The sequence below is a fragment of the Lissotriton helveticus genome, chromosome 6, assembly GCF_964261635.1.
Source record: "Lissotriton helveticus chromosome 6, aLisHel1.1, whole genome shotgun sequence".
Classification (NCBI taxonomy): Eukaryota; Metazoa; Chordata; class Amphibia; order Caudata; family Salamandridae; genus Lissotriton; species Lissotriton helveticus.
Window position 1 is genome coordinate 1,675,180,276 of NC_136067.1, and position 17,824 is coordinate 1,675,198,099.

The following is a 17,824-nucleotide window of genomic DNA, read 5'->3' on the forward strand; positions in this document are numbered from 1 at the left end:
CAGAAGATATGTATTATCTTCTTCATGCATCACTATGCAGCGTGCGCACAGATGTATGGAAACCTTATGAGGCAGTCTTTAAATTAACATTTAATGCTTGTGATATCATTGCTCATAGGTGTGCCGTCAAAATCTTGCCTGTAAATAGCATTTTAAGGAAGGTTATTGTCACTGGGGCGCCATGTTCGATTCCATGTATTCCTTCTCATAAAGCATTGGAATCTCGAACTCCAATCTAATGAGCTCGTCTGAGGGGACGCAGGCCTACAGCTCCCAGAATGAATGTTCAGGGCACGACCGCAGCGTCCCTGACGACATCTGCTACCCTTTACTTTTAATGATCAGGGCATTTGCAATAAATCAGTGTAGCCACATGATGAAAACGAAAAGAAAGCTCGGTGACATAGGTTCTTACGCGTTTTCCTAATTCATGTGATATATCCGCCTCGGTTTAATGTAGTACAACTGGTATTGCACAATTTGTATATGTCAGTTTTAGAGGCGTGTACTAATTGTATTGTATTGTAGCATTTGTATAGCGGTTACCACCCTTATTGGGGGAGGGGGAGGTTGGTGAAGCAATTAATGGCGTTTGGAGGTCCACTTGGGCTGCTGTGGTAAGAAGATGGCACTTGCCTGACAGTGGCAGAGAGTGTTACTATAGACAGAAGAGCCCACACTGCCTACAGTGGTAGAATTCTTATTTAAGACACATATGTATCCTTTTCTACATTGTCACATTTTCGACCTCCACCTACCATGTGACAACAGCTCCTGTTCTTTCTGCTATCACTGCAAACACTACTAGAGCTTAGCAAAAGTCACACGTTTGTTTTCAAGACATATATTGATTGATAGTTTAAAGTTTTGGTGTTTCTTTGGATGAATATTCTATTGGAAAGACAATTGCGAGTGAAACCTGTCCTGTCTAACAGAAAAAGGTGCCAGATCCCGCTGGCTGCTCTTTTATTTTACGCTTCTTTACCCTGGGCACCGCTCTCGTGGGTTTCAGTGAACTGGCCTTTTCCTAGAATAGGTGGCATGAGTCCCACAGGGGCAAAGTACAAGAAAAGCCTCTTAACACACCACTCCTGAGCCATTTGCTCTGCTCTCCCGGGCGATGCTGCGGGAGGAATCTGCCAGGCCCTCATAATTTCAAGTTATTAGCCAAGAGATAAATTCACCTCCGAAGCATCTCAACGAAGGGTCATTCAGAAATGTATTTTTATACAAAATACCTTACTAAGTGCATTCCATCAAGAACGCCAGCTATTACCGACAACATATGCCCACTCCTTACTCGGTCAAGTATGAAACGCTCTCCCAGATTTCCATCCATTTTTGTTGGTTTTTACAGATAAGTACACTTAGAAAAAATATGTTATGCTGTCTGTATTGATTTTTTTAAAACAAAATACTACAGAAAGTATATCTTCCAGAAAATTGAACTTAATTCTATCACTAATGACTACCATGCCAAAATGTGTGCAGTGGACAGCATGGCAATTAAAATGAAGTTAGAATTCTTTAAATTGCTGCTCATGTACAAATGTGATTGCACTACAATGCTAATGTTTACAGATGGGGGTTGCATAATGAATTACTTGGTGTATTGCTAATACCCGACAGATGTCAATTTCGAGCGTACAGTTATCAGTTAAAAATGTGAAAATATATAGTTGCAGCTTCTCAGAGCAAAAAATCTATACTGAGGGCAGCGTTAAAAAAAATATGTTCCCTCATGATGAGGCAGGTGTGAGTTCTCAAAAGCCATCTTGAAAATGATGTGGCGTTTGCATCAGTGTCTATCGCATTTGACTATATCGCTAGTGACCTAATTAGACCGGAATACATTTACGATATGACAAATTTTGTATTCGCAGCTTATTCAAAAACTGACAGATGTGGCCGAAGAGTGTCAGAACAGCCAGCTGAAAAAGCTAAAAGAAACCTGTGAAAAGTAAGTCCACGTATATTCATATCAGCTGCAAATGTATTTTGCCTGCAGGCTGGCACCCCACGGGCTCACTTCATTTATTTATTTATTTTCCTATAAAGAGAAAAAAAAGAGCTGAAGAAGAAAATGGATAAGAAGAGACAGGAGAAGATCACGGAAACGAAGTCAAAGGATAAAAACCAAATGGAGGAGTAAGTGTCTAATTTAAAAATAATATTAATTGCTGGGGCCGCCGCCAAAGGTTTTTTTTAAGACGCCCAAATAGGTGCATCTAAATGCAGAATTTGTTGAATACAGGGCTGCCTAATTTTGATTCCACCTTTTGCCTCTTCTTTCCACCGCCCCACACTTTCTGTCTCTTTATCTCACTTTAGCAGGATCTTTTCAATCTCTGCTATGTCTCTTTGTATTTGTTTTCCTACCTTTCTATTCCTCTCTTTCTGACTTTCTCTTTCTCGGTGAGTGCACAAGTCTGGTAAAAATGAGTGCTGGTTGCCCCTCCTGCGAATTCCACCACAAAATAAGCAATAGCTAAGTGGAGGTCACAAGTGTTGTAAAAGTTGTGATTGTTCATTCTAAAGATTTATCTGACAAGTGGGTTTACATTTTAATTATAAATGCATACACAAGGGACAAGGCTGTATTTTTTAAGTCTGAAAACACCAAATTGTAAATAGCTCTTTGATTCAGCTGCATATGTATCGACTGGTTATTTGAAGGTCAACAACTTGGAATCCCAACAACCTACTTCGGGTGTGAACTCCTTCAAGCCCACTGTAACACCTCTGGCAAACAACCTCTATAAAAGGCAGGCGTAATACATACATTCTTTAATGCCATGGACAAGCCAACTTGTATGCCTCCTAATAACCATGTACCTGAAATGCAGATTTTTTGGGCAATCTGTTCCCACCTGAGGATACAGAGGCATAGCATGAGAGACTTTAAGCGTGATTATATGTGTGCATGTGTGAGCGTGTGTATGAGAGAATGCATGTGTGCATGAGAAGAGTGTGTTTGTGTTCAAATATCAGAAAGAGGGCTTAGCTCATTAGACTACCACATGTTCTATGTACTCCCAACACTTTAAACTTTGTGTAATGTCTTATATAACTCAATGGCACTCGTCTTATTCACTTCAGGAAAAATAACACAGGGTGTAAACCTTAAAGTCACATGTATGCGTAAGGCCAATAACCCACTGAGCTATTAAATAAATGGATATAGTTAGAATGTTATTTTCTCAATAAACCTAATTTTTTTAATGTAGTTACCATTTATAATCTTGCCCAAATTCCTAGACACTTGGCATACGAGTCCCTGTAAACTTATCAGCAATGTGGGGATAGGTGTAGGAGCACCCGGGAGCAATGGACACCTGGTGTGAAAGGGATTTGGGGGTTGAGGGTGGGGCTAAGCATCTAGAGAGATACAGCGGTATCTCTGAATAAAATAAATCAATAAACTCTAAAGCAATTAACAACAATGTTTTTGTAGACCACCTTTTCAGGTGGATCACATCAACCAAATTTAGTGAGTTGATAGTATCACTAATGGACAATCTCAAAAGCCAATGCTGAAAACCACCTCAACCACAGTAGCCAATGGCTGAACACAGTTCAAAAGCCAAATACTATATCTGTATATATGTGTATGCTGTGTGGAGTGTTTGTGTTATGTGGCATTCAATGACATCAGTTCTCTCCAGACAACTAAAGCTCATGCCCGCACCAATATTTGTAATGACAGAATAATTATTCGCCTTAGGGAGAAGACAGAAATGATTCGATCGTACATCCAGGAGGTGGTACAGTACATAAAACGGGTAAGGCCATACAATCTATAATTTTTATTTAAACAAAGTCATGTGTCTAATTTGATCTTTGTTTTCAACCTGTGTAATTACATCTAATCATTTTTCCGATCTTGGCTGGAGTAAATGCTTACAGTTTTACAAATGCTGAGTTTGGGTTTCACCATGGAGTGTATTGTAAATCAAGTACAATGTATGTCTATATCATATATGTATATGCAAAAAAGAAGCAGAGAACTCTGCGTAGTTCTGAAGTTTAAGTGGAAAGTAGCTCCTGTATAGAGCACCCTCAAAACCAGCGACACTCCAAATCTGATCACCTCAAATGTCTGCCTTTCTAGCAAAGACTTTAAGCATAGGATTAGCACAGGGCCATGCATGCCGAGATAGAAAGGGACAAAGTCTTTTGCCATTTCTAAAGCAAAGTTTTTAAGCATAGGACTAGCACAGTGCTGTCCATGCCGAGCTGAAAATGACAAAAGCCTTTTGCCACTCTAGGCACGGTATTACAGCTTTGTATTGGTAAAATATCAACCAAGCCAACCTGAAATGAAGAAAGCAACTCCTAACACGTGTTTCGCTCTGATTGGAGCACTTCAGAGAGGTATAGCTTTTTCCAGACACAAGGTAACACCCAGTATAAGTCAAACCGATACTCTTTTAGGCATAGACTGATACGTAAATTATGCAAAAAAGAAGCATAGAACTCTGGGTAGTGGTTAAGTTTAGGTGGAAAGCAGTCCTGTATAGAGCACCCTCAACACCAGCGACACTCTAAATCTGCTCACCTCAAATGTCTGCCTTTCTATCAAAGTCTTTAAGCATAGGATTAGCACAGGGCCATCCACGCCGAGATAGAATGGGACAAAGTCTTTTGCCATTTCTACAACAATGTTTTTAGGCATAGGACTAGCACAGTGCCGTCAATGCCGAGCTGCAAAATGACAGCCTTTTGCCACTCCAGGCAGAGTATTACAGCTTTTTATAGATATATGAATGCATATATATATATATATATATATTGCCACAGCTTCTTCTCTCCACTTCTTGCGGATCAAAGGACACGGCACAGCAGCAGTAGTTTTTTAGCGTTTTATTATTTACACACCAGTGCAAACATAACGTGCAACAAAAAAGGACGGTCTACGCGTTTCGGCTCCTGCCTTCAACTGGACCATAGAGTCCCTAGGTCTAGACCTTATTTAAGTAGTGTGTTATAAGTGTAAGTACCCTCTACCATTTCCATGGTCATCTTGACCAACCCGCCCAGCAGTATATACATGGCTATTACATGTTAAAGGTATATACACAAACCTATGTACAATCAATGTAAAGTACTCTACTGCATGTATTGTTCTAGTCACTTTTTTAAAAAATAAAGTATTTACAATATCTCTCTTTTGTACATGTGTTACACAATTTAAAAGATTAACGTAAAGTACCCCTAAAAAATAAAGTATTTACCATTTCTCTCTTTTGTACATATTTGTGTAACAAAGTTAACGTAAAGTACCACTGAAAGTGAAGAAAAAGTTGAACTGGTAATTTGGATGAAGTATTGACAGGTATTTACAATATGGTCCTTCTAGTGACATGTAGTATTTATCCAAACACTACACAATATCAGTAGGGAGAGTGAGGGCTATTTAAATTAATGGGTAGGGCTGAGGTTGTACGGTGATGGCATAACAGGATGATAATGTGGGAATCTAAGAGAAGGTTGGGTGAATTTCTATATTAAATAAAATTAGGATTCTAAAGTCCTCTTTTAACCCAATCAACTTCAGAGTTATTCTTATAAACTTTTGGCAGATTCCTATGGTAAAGTACCAAAAACATTACATCTCATTCCAATAGTACCCTACAATCTCAAATTTTTAAACAAAGCAGCCACAATGTCTCTCTCCTCAGTGCGAACGTTCTGTGTGGTGGACCATCAATTTTAACCAGTTCAATATCTATATAGGTTATGGCATGTACATTTTCCAGCATTCGTTAAGTGAAGGATATCCTTCCTAGGAGTTCAATCTACTCATATGACTTCAATAGCATCGGTTCATCAGGAAGTTACAAATGTGCATGAAGTTCAGCGTCCAAATTATGGCCGAACGGTGCCTCCGTTCCCATACTCAATATCATTCGGGATTCTAGACGCCTTAGAAGTTGTAGTTGATCTCCACCTCGTTCTGGTGTTTTACATAGTCTGATTCCCGAGTATTTCAAAAGAGTGGTGTCACTTTGATGGTGTTTAGTGAAGTGGGAGGCCATTGGGTAGCTTGGGTCTTTGTTTTTGATCGCCCTTAGGTGTTGTAGTATCCTCAATTTCAATTTATTTATAGTGCTCCCAATGTAATACTTTTCACAAGGACATTTGAGTCGATAGACAACACATTTGGATTCACATGTAATGTGGTCATAGATGGTTTCTTTTCTTCCATTCTGAAGTTCATAGTGCTTGATGTTCTCCCCATGTTCACAGGCCTTACATTTATGACATTTCCAAAAGCCAGGTGTTGTCAGCCATACCTGTTTCTTCTCCTTGCATAATCCCAAATGACTCTGTGTTAATATGTCTCTTAGGGATGAGGTCTTTCTATATGTTATGCTCGGGTTGGCTGGCAGGCTTTCATTCAAAGTTTTGTCCATGCGCAAGACTGCCCAGTGTTTTTTATAGGCTTTCTTCAATTGTGTACTCTGATTGTCATATTCCACAATGATTCTAGTTGTTGTACTACTCGAATCATTGTCATGTTCCTGGTTTCTGCGCAATCTCTTATCTTTTGGTGTTAGTAATTCTTCTCTCTTCTTTAAATGCATCCGATTTCTAGCAGAGATGATGACTTCCTTAGGGTATCCCCTCTCGAGGAATCTGAGACTCATGTTGTTCACCTCTTCCTCTAAATCATCTACTTCAGAGCAATTCCTTTTTGCCCTCAGCATTTGTCCGTATGGGATGCTCCATTTTAACCTAATTGGATGTCCACTGTTAGCATGCAGGATGCTGTTGCATGCAGTTGGCTTTCTGTGGATTTTGGAGCATAGTTTGTTATCCTTAATGAATACTTCCACATCTAGGAATATCAATGATTGGGAGCTTGTAGTTGATGTAAATTTTAGAGTGAATCGATTGTCGTTCAAGGTTTCGGTGAATTTTGTTATCGATTCCTCATCTCCATCCCAGATGACGAACAGGTCGTCAATAAAACGACACCATAGTTTGATTTTGGGTCCATCCGGATCTTCTTGGTCTTTCCTGACCACCTCAGTTTCCCATGCCCCCATCAAGATATTCGCATATGTGGGCGCAAAAGATGTCCCCATCGCGGTCCCCTGCTTTTGGAGATATGTGTCTCCCAGGAAGAGGAAGGCGTTGTGTGTTAAGCAATATTGGAGCATGTCCAATAACATTATTGAATGTTCCAGGAAGTTGACAGACCGTGTCTTGAGGATTTCTTTTACAGCCTCAATGCCATCCTCGTGGCGAATTGAGGTGTACAATGATGTCACATCAATTGTTGTCATTTGGTAAGTTGATTTCCATTCACAGGTGGATATTCTCTGCAAAAAATCCATTGTGTCCCTTAGAAAGGAGGGCTGAGTAGTCACATAGTGCATCAAAAAGATGTCGATAAATCTCGAAGTTGATTCTAATAGAGACCCTATTGAACTCACAATAGGTCTCCCTGGTGGTTTTACTAGTGACTTATGAATTTTTGGTAGAAAATATATGGTGGCCATAATCGGGTTGTTTGTTTTCAGATAGTTGTATTCATCGAAGTCCAGCAGACCCCTATCTTTCCAGATTAGTAATTTTGCATGATATTCATCTGTCCAATTTTCTAGTGGATTAGTATTTAGTTTCTCATAGTGTTCCTGGTTGAGGAGTTGCCGATTGGCTTCTTCAATATAATCTACAACGTTCTGAATAACAAGATTGCCCCCTTTATCAGAGGATTTGATGATTATAGAAGTGTCTTCTTTTAGGTCCATCATCGCTCTCCGCTCATCCAACGAAAGATTTTGTTTTTCACTTTGTCCTCGTTTCATGGATCTATTTGAGATCTTCATTATTTCCTCCACCATAAGTTCTTGGAATAAGTCAACCTTATTCCCAGGGGGTAGTTGAGGACAGAATTTGGAAGTTCTTTTGAGTCCACTATTTCCACCTATGTTGGTGGGTAGACCAATATTTTCACAGAAATCTTTTTCCATTTCCGGAGTGATGGTATTGTCGCTTTGGCTTTCAGAAGGGATCTCTTTAATTGTTGTCAAGGTAATCATAGCAGTTAGATCTTTCTGTGTAACTGTTGAAATTTTATGACTCTCCAGGGCACATGTTTTTTTGTTTATATTGGTTTGAGTTCTCTCAGCAAAGTGTTTTTTAAGTTTCACCTTCCTGCAAAATTTGTAGAGGTCGATACGAGCATTTGGTGTATTCATTGTCTTCGTCGGGCAAAAGGAAAGGCCCTTGTTCAAAAGTTTTAGGTGACTGTCCGATAATTCTTTCTTTGATAAATTCACTACTATGTCTGGCATGGACTTTTGCTTCTTAATCTTCAATTGTTCTTTCCTTTGCCTCGTTTTGGTTTTACTACTTTTTCTGCCCCTTCTGGTTTTTGGCTTACCGGTGGTTTCTTCGGGGGACGTTGTTCTTTTCCCCAAGTGCTGGCTCTGCCCCTTCCTCTTTGTCGCGTTATCATGTGCGCTAATTTTATCTCCCCCTGAAAATCCAAAGGGGTTACATTAAGATCTCCTTCAACTGAACTTACTTCCGAACTTTCTACCTCCTCTGTTGGGTCATTAGGTTTATCCACGGTCTTATCCATGCTAACGCGACTCCTTAGTGTATCGTATTTTCGGGCGAAGGTATAGATTCGACCATTCATGTAATCAAGTCTATCTCTCATAAATTTATTGGCCTTCCTTGTTTCCACCTCCATTTCATGTTTGGCTATCTTTTTCTCCATAGCCTCCAATGCTTCTTTGCTTTCTTCTGATGTGGGCATGTCTTCGAGTTCTGCTTCCAAGGCCGCTATTGTACTTAAAATCTTTTCAAGTTTCCTCTCTGCATGGATAATCAGGGTTCTCATTAACTTATAAGAACATTCGTTTGTATCTGTTTGCCAAAGTTTAATAAGGTCGGTGTCCAGATCGTTTAAGGTGGGCATTATTAGGATCCTCAATCCTCGCGGTACTCTTTTATATTCGATATATTTCTCCAATGATGTCTTCTCCCACCATTTATTTATTTCCTGGATACGCTGGAATTGTAGTTCCCGAATTATATTGGCCACTGTTCTCTCCTTTGTCTTATCTCCCCCATCTTTCCCATTTCTCCTTGCATTCGAGGTCATTGGTGTTTTGTCATCACTTAGAAGCTCACTCGCCCTCTGCTGGCGATTCTTTGTTTTGTCAGCCATGTATTTACTTGTAGCTGAGACGGGTTATTAATTTAAATCTGTTTGATGCACTATTGTACTTGTCTGGTGTGCGATTGATTGAAATAAGGTTGGGTTGTCCTGCTGTCCTGATCCCAGGTTCTGGCCGGGCCCAATTTCACGCTTACTGTTGCTTCTCTGTGAGACACCTCCGTGCTCACACGATATCCGAAAATGCTGCGTTGCCCCTTTAAGGATTTTCAACCCGTCAATCTCCTTGATGACGGTGTGTTTTCAGCTTCTCCTCACCGGGCAATCAGTAAATACGTTTCCCTGTGTTCCCGGGAGTTCTAGACCAGGCTGTACGTCGGTGATACGGTGAGTAAATTGCGAATTGTCTGGGTTATTATCTCCCTCTTGACACGCTAATATTACACCACACCCAGGCTTCCCTCGCCGGGGTTTGTTGAAACCGAAGGGCGGTCGCTTCCCACCCCACCCGAACACAGCCTCCGCTATGTCCCAGAGTTAGGCGGTCTGACAACCACCACGACGCTCCACTCACCCCAGCTCCGGTCGCCTCCGTACTCTTCCGTCTGCTTTACTTGCTTCGAGTCTCCACGGAGCAATCCTTCCACGGGTCACCTATATAAATATATATATTTGTATGTTTGTATATATATATATATATATATATATATATATATATATATATATATATATATATATATATATATATATATATATATATATATATATATATATATATATATATATATCCATCACAAAAGCTTGCCTGGAATGAGGGAGCCACAAACAGGGAAATTCGATTTTGCCTCTTTATTGATGATGAAAACAGCGAAGGAGCAGCTTGCTGCCTCACAGAAATAATGTCCAGCCCTGACGCGTTTCGTGCTATCAGCCGCACTTCTTCAAAGGGGTAAGGACTGCAAACAGCAGCTGGGTTCCCCCGTGGCTCGGGGGTTTGGAAGGAATAACAGCTCCTTCGCTGTTTTCATCATCAATAAAGAGGCAAAATCGAATTTCCCTGTTTGTGGCTCCCTCATTCCAGGCAAGCTTTTGTAATGTAATGTATTGTGGCGTCTGAACAGTGACCCTGACCCCACAAGCCACGAGGATTTTATTATTTGCAAGGAACTTGAAACAAGCAACTCACTTGAGGTTAACCCCTGCACTACAACAACCATCAGGCCATGCTCATGGCCACGCCCACAAGGGCGGGGGTTTGGAAGGAATAACAAGTGCAGGGATAAATGACTGGTTTCAGAGGTAGCAAGTCCTTACCCCTTTGAAGAAGTGCGGCTGATAGCACGAAACGCGGCAGGGCTGGACATTATTTCTGTGAGGCAGCAAGCTGCTCCTTCGCTGTTTTCATCATCAATAAAGAGGCAAAATCGAATTTCCCTGTTTGTGGCTCCCTCATTCCAGGCAAGCTTTTGTGATGGATTGATAGTGGCTTGTTGCCTGAGCCACGGGGGAACCCAGCTGCTGTTTGCAGTCCAAAACTGGAGCGCCAAGCGACGTGTCAGTATGGAACAGGAAAAAGCAGGTGATGAAATATAATGTGGCGTCTGAACAGTGACCCTGACCCCATAACCCACGAGGATTTTATTATTTGCAAGGAACTTGAAACAAGCAACTCACTTGAGGTTAACCCCTGCACTACAACAACCATCAGGCCATGCTCATGGCCACGCCCACAAAGGCGGGGGTTTGGAAGGAATAACAAGTGCAGGGATAAATGACTGGTTTCAGAGGTAGCAAGTCCTTATCCCTTTGAAGAAGTGCGGCTGATAGCACGAAACGCGTCAGGGCTGGACATTATTTCTGTGAGGCAGCAAGCTGCTCCTTCGCTGTTTTCATCATCAATAAAGAGGCAAAATCGAATTTCCCTGTTTGTGGCTCCCTCATTCCAGGCAAGCTTTTGTGATGGATATATATATATATATATATATATATATATATATATATATATAGAGAGAGAGAGAGAGAGAGAGAGAGAGAGAGAGAGAGAGAGAGAGAGAGAGAGAGAGAGAGAGAGAGAGAGAGAGAGAGTTATTAACTAGTTTCCATGGGAAAAGTGTTTTTTGACTTGCCAGTATGTTTGGCGTCGTTAACGAATCATCATGAAATTTCATTAAAAAAGTGACCCTGTGATTCTTGTGGCACATGGAAATATATTCAGGGAGATCCATCAAGAGGGGACTGTGAAAAGGAGGGTGGTCTAAAAAAGTAAGTTTCCCATGCTAATTCCCATAAGACCTTAAGACACGGCTACTCCCCGAACGGCTGAACGAAATTACACCAGATTTGGCAGGAAAGTAGATGTTGGTCCAGGGAAGCGTCTTTTTGTGATTTTGTTTAAACCCGTTCAGTAGATGTGGAGGTATTAACCAAAATTCAAATTTGTATATATAGGGATGCTGATCCTCAGAGGATCCGAAAGTCCCTGTGCTGAAATCTGATTGGCTGCCAACACTTCAAACCAGGAAGTGTAGGCATCCATCTTGGGACTTGTCTTGAGCTGAGTCCCAAAAAAAACATTAAAAAAAATAGAAAATGAGGCAGGATAAAATTGTTGTGACCCCCCAGGCCTCTGAGGGAGGGGGGGAAGTCCCATAGGGACCCTGCAGGTCCAAATAAGCATTTGTTTTAAAATTGTGAGCGGGAGTTGTGCTGGATCTGCCCCCAGGTGGTCCAGGTCACAGGGGCATGTTGCTAATAAAGGAGGGGGCGCACAGGCCCCAGAGACCACTCTCTCCTCGGGCCACATGCCAAAAAGTAATTGGTGCGCCTATTGAACCCCCAGTATCCAAGGGACCACCACCCACCGGAGCTAATGCATTATAATAGGAGTGGCCTCTCAGGCCACACCTCGCCCCGGGGACCACCACCTCAACGGGGCCAAAATGAATTTGTATTTGGGGGTCTCATGGACCCCCCTGGCCCTAGAATCTACCACCTCCCCAGAGCAGGCCATACAAACAAGAAAGGTGGGACTGGGTGACCCCCATTCTGGAGCCATAGATGGCCATTTGGACCGCCACCCCCTAGGGCCAGCTACTTCTATGTCCCGGGGTACCCACCCCCAAGATATAGCTGTTCAATGTGGTTAAGCCACAGCAAAAGCTCCACTTCCAGTAAGTGAGAGCATTAAAAATGCTCTTGCTTGCTGGAAGTGGAGCATAATTGCTTTCACAGATAGGGAGCTGCCTTTTCAGCAGCTCCCTGTCTGTGAATGGAATGCCTACTCCTGCAGGAGGCAGGGAGTTGGCAGGGATTGTTGGGGCTTTGAGACTCCCCCCACAGTCCCAGTGGTGACTGGGTACCCGATGGGCACCCAGCAGACATTGTCGGACCATAGGGGATAGGGTCCCCAGGGCTGAAATCCGCCCGCCTTAAAAGTTATAAACAATCTTTAAAAAGTGAGGCCCCAAGGGATGTGGTGCACAGGGTCAAAACCAGCAGGTTGCTTCAAAGCAGTATTCCCAAATGTTCAATGACCCACTCAAGGAGTAAGTGGAAAAGGGGACATAATTTAAGGGTACTCAGGGGTCGCAGCTGTGACCTCTAGGTTGCTCCCTGCTACTCCTGGCGCTTCCTTTGGGACCTCTGAACTCAGAAAAGGACAATGTTTTGCCCCCTCTGAGGCCAGTGGTTACTAAGGAAGTGCAAGGAGTAGCAGGGAGCAAGCTAGAAGTCACAGCTGCGATACCTGACTACCCCTAAATGATGTCCATGCATGCCTGTCTTGTTAGATGGGTAGAGGAGCAGTGTGTTGCATTCATTTGAAGTTGGCAAACTACAGCTATAAGCCCGTCCTTCCATGAGTTGGGTAAACTGCCCAGTTGAAAACATTCTTGACATTTGTGTTCTTGGAGCATTGCTTATGTTTCATTATGGAATCTGTTTGGGCCGACTGCTATCCACTTCATAGATGATCTTGGTATTTTAGTTACTTAATCTTTAGTGATTTGTCTTACAATCTTTTTGATGGTCTCTAGTGTAGATCATATTGCTAGAATTTGGTTAAAGAAAGACTGGGTATCTTCTTTATCAATCTTTTTAGTTTACTTGTAAAGTGATGGCAGAATTTCTCAAAAGCCTTGTTTGATGTTTAATGATGTTTGCCTTCTACGTCGATATGAGTGGCATGGATTTTCATGTTCCAAACATTTGATTGCCATCCCAATTCCTTTGTACTCTTTTCATTGAACCCAGTGGTGTAGTGTGTGGGGTCCACAGGGGTGGTTTCCCGGGCACAACAATTTTAGAGGTGCAGAATTTTAAAAGAAAGTATTGCACCCCTAATACATCGACCATTAGCACTTCCTGAGCTAACGGTCCACGGGTTAGGGGGCGCAATGCTTTCTTTTAAAATGTTGTCCCGGGCACTGGCAACCCACGCTATGCTACTGATTGAACACGTTTTTAAAATTGCTCTGGGATTCTTGTAGCTTTACAAAATAAGTCACTTTAACTTTATGGTCTAGCTCATTTACTAACAATTTTTGTAAATATATGATCTTACTGAATAATACATCATGTAAAATTTGTTTGTTAGTGGTAGAGAATCTAGTTACAAAACTTCTAAATAACCCTCTAAGATTAGGCATAAGGGTCTGAAATAAGAAAATATAATGGCAAAGCTAACGTTGTTGAAATAAATTCTTACCTCTGAGTTTTCATGTAGAGTTGAATTTCTAAAGCCTGGAGAACTGCACGCCTAAGTCCACTGTCAAAGTGGCATGATTCAACCAATGTCAGGGTGTGACAGCTAACTTATAACAGTTCTCTACCAGTTGTTTAGAGATCAAACATAATCAATTCTGAAGGATGACTAATGTTGACTGGTATGAAAAGTAAACCCACAAATTAAGCAATATTTATACTTATAAATATCCTGTCACTCCAAGAGTGTCATCATCTCCCAGGAGCTAGTTCTGACTTTTGTTTATGGAGACCAAAAGTTTTGTTCTAGTGTTCTGCATTTGCAAATCTTGTTTATTCATCATAGTTAACTTCATCTCCAGTTGTCTTTCGGGTTAAGGATCATAAGAGTTAGGGCCATAAGTTCTTGCTAATGTTACAGCAAAAGGGTGATGGACGGAATGCTTGAGTTAATCTAAGCTACTGGCAACTGCTCAGGCTGCATTTCAGTACATTGTTTTGCGGGCCACCAAATATGTTATTTTGACAATTTGTTTATGTTTTTCTAAATGTGTATTTTTAATTTATGAAAAAAATATAAATTGAATTATAAGTTCTAAGTTTGTACTTATTATGATATTATAATGTCTGTAAAGATGTAGAAAATTAAAATGTAGTTTATAAACATTTTACTTATATTATTTCTATTTACTTTTTTAAACTGAATTCTATATGTTTTAAAATTAAATTCGCTTTTTCTTTCGTTTTAAATGTTCATACTTTCTGTTATATTTTATTGTATATTGTTTTATGTTCATTGTTTTGATTATTTACCTAAATCAGAAATATTTATTGGAATTTGTATTTATTTGAGTTTATTTGCTGTTAATGATTTTGCAAAAATTATGTTTTATCTTCTGGGAATACTAATTGTTACCCCGTTTGTGTCTAACATGTTTCCCAAAATGACTTTACTTGCTGTGGGAATGCTAAATCCAACACTTTTAGTGTTCAACAACTTCCATAAAAAAGTTTAGATTGGAGTGGCAATAGTACATTTAACGCCTGAAGTGTCCAACTTGCTCCCCAAAATAGTTTAGAGTGGTGTGTGAATACTAAATGTAACCCCTTTAGTGTCCAGCGCCTTTCCAAATTGTTAAGAGTAAACTTAACCCCTTTAGTGCCCGACATCTTCCCGGGAATGGTTTAGATAGGAGTTGGAATAGTACATTTGACTACTGTAGTGTCCAACACCATCAGCAAAATAAAGAAGATTGGATCTGCAATAGTTCATCTAACCACTTTAGTGTCCAACACCTTCCCTAAAATGGTTTTGATTGAGTAGAGAATAGTAATTGTAACCCATTTAGTGTCCAATGCCTTCCCCAAAATGGTTTAGAATGGTGTGGGAATAGAAATGTAATTAGTTAGTGCCCAACAGCTTCCCCAAAATGGTTTAGATTTTACTGGGAATTGTAAATTCTGCCCTTTTAGTGTTGAACATCTTTTCCCAAAATGGTTTATGCTGTACTGGGAATAGTAACTCTAACCCCTTTATTATCCAACACCTCCTAAAAGTGAGTAGTATAGATTAAGAATAGAAAATCCTACCCTTTTAGTGTCCAACACCTTCCACCAAATAGTGTAGGCTGGAGAGAGAATAGTAAATCTGACCCTTAAGTGGTGTCCACAATTTCCCCCAAAATGTTTAGATTAGCATGGGAACAATAAATCTTGTCCATTTAGTGTCCAACACCGTCCCAAAAAGGGTTTGTATTGGAGAGCAAAAAGCGAATTTAACCCTTTTTGGGTCCAACATAATCCCCCAAATTGGTTTAGATTGGAGTGGAAATCTGACCCATAAATAGTATACAACATCTTCCCCCAAATGGTTTAGATTAGAATGGGAACATTTAAATCTTGACATTTTAGTGTCCAACACGTTTTCCAAAATGGATGTGATTGGTATGGGAATAGTAAATCCAACCACTTTAGTATACAGCACCTTCCCCAAAATGTTTTAGATTGGAGTGGAACTAATTAATGGTATCCTTTTAGTGTCTAACACCATCCCTACAATGATTTAAATTGGACTGGTATTAGTAAATCTTGCCCGTTTAATGTCCCACACCATCTCAAAAATAGTGTAAGTTGGAGTGGGAATAGTAAATCAAACCCTTTTAGTGTCTAACAGTTTTGCAACATTGTTTAGATTGGAGTGGAAGTAGTAAATCTTGCCCTTTTAGTGACAAAACCTTCTCAAATGGTTTGCAGTTTATATATTTGTATTGTGTGTAGTTTCTTTTACAATATTAACTAATACATATCAAGGTTATTACATATTTCTGTTTAGTTTTTTCATTGGATCAATATTTCTTGTTTTATTTTTGATAAATACCTACATTTTCACAATATAGTGGTACAACAATGATATGTACTTTTTTGATGTAGAATCACGTGTAACGTAGTTTGTAACACATTTAAGACATATATTTTTAAACATTAATGCAAAAGCTGCAAACAATTACTTTTCATACTAACCTTGTACATAGTACTTTGCATTTTTAGTTCTTATAGTGCATTTTTTGTATATATTATTTAGTACTAGTTAACTGTTTCCATATAAGTATGTATTTCCATATGTTTGTTTTTGGACACTTTGTTTAACATTTTAATACATTTTGGTACATTCTTTGCATATATTTTGTGACACTATTTAATAACTGTTTTGTAACATTTCAATTGATTTCCATTCAACCACAGCCCTTATTTGTAATGGTAAGGTTTAATATTTTAATACATTTTTGTACATTCTTTGCATATATTTTGTGACACTATTTAATGACGGTTTTGTAACATTTCTATTGATTTCTATTCAACCACAGTCCGTATTGGTAATGGTAATTTCTTTTATCATGCCTGTATTTTGTACCCTATTAGTGTTATTTTGAGGTGTTTTTTGTGTGTCCGTTGTGGTTCCCTGTTGCTGTTCAATGGACAAGGTAAGACCTCTTTTAATATTTTATGTAGGGTTGTAGGAGTAGAGAGGATATGGGTTGATCTAGTTAGTGTGGGTTATGGTGTTAGTTTTAGTTTGTAAGGTTGTTACGTGATATTTTGTGTGGCAACATTGTGTAGTGTAATGCAATAGGCCTAATTATAGTTTGCTAGTAATAGTATGTTATTTTACTGACAGTTATGTGTCATACTATGTTTATAGAATTGTAATATTATGTTTGTGTTGTTTTGGGTACTTATGTATTGTGAGGGTGGGTATGTTTTTACGAGTTACTAAGTGTGAGTGCAATGTGTGCAGCTATTTTTGATGCAATTTAAAAAAAGGAAATTTATTTGGTTTAATTTAAACCAACGTTAGATTTTTATTTCTGTTGATTTTATGGATTTCGTAGAGCATTTTTATCTTTCAATGTTTTGATGGTATCCAATGACTGTGGATTACTTTGGTGGATTTACTGGACAATTTCATTTTTGCATTTATTGAGGGTTTTATTTTTTTTTTACTTATTTGTGGTTTTGGCGAGGGAGGCAGATCAAAAACTTCAGCTATGCAACTGTATGCATATTTTCAATTTTTTGGGTGGAAAATGTGATATTTTATTATGTATTCTGCTTTAACAACAATGAAAAAATGTTATTTTGTATGTAGGTATTATAACTCGTGTGTTACTTTGTATATATTTTGTATTGCATCCATTTGGTTTTCCTATGAATGTTTTTAATTAAATATTACATTTAATTAGTTTTATTTATCAGTCTTATGTTCTACTTTATTCATATATTTCAGAGTCTGATTTATGAAACAAAATACTCAAATATTTATTTAAAATTGTTTATGGTATAGTGCTGTTAGGTTTTGTTCTATTTTAGTTGTGAGTATATTGGCAGGTAGTCTGTGTATGATAGTTATTTTAGGCAGTCTACTCCTTTCTTATTTACGCAGAGTCTGATTTTTAATTGTTTGTTTTGTTAACATACATTTAGCTT

The 17,824-nt window shown here is 39.4% G+C and overlaps 1 protein-coding gene across 2 annotated transcripts in view; it reads left to right on the forward strand.

Annotated features, from left to right (window-relative positions):
* PLCB1 (phospholipase C beta 1) overlaps positions 1-17,824 on the forward strand; it is a 2,228,480-nt gene that overhangs the window by 1,846,163 nt on the left and 364,493 nt on the right. For both annotated transcript variants that reach the window (XM_078649524.1, XM_078649525.1), the window contains exons 28-30: positions 1,884-1,960; positions 2,059-2,148; positions 3,725-3,782. In XM_078649524.1, the coding sequence (XP_078505650.1) occupies positions 1,884-1,960; positions 2,059-2,148; positions 3,725-3,782 (225 nt within the window). The remainder of the gene's footprint in view (positions 1-1,883; positions 1,961-2,058; positions 2,149-3,724; positions 3,783-17,824) is intronic.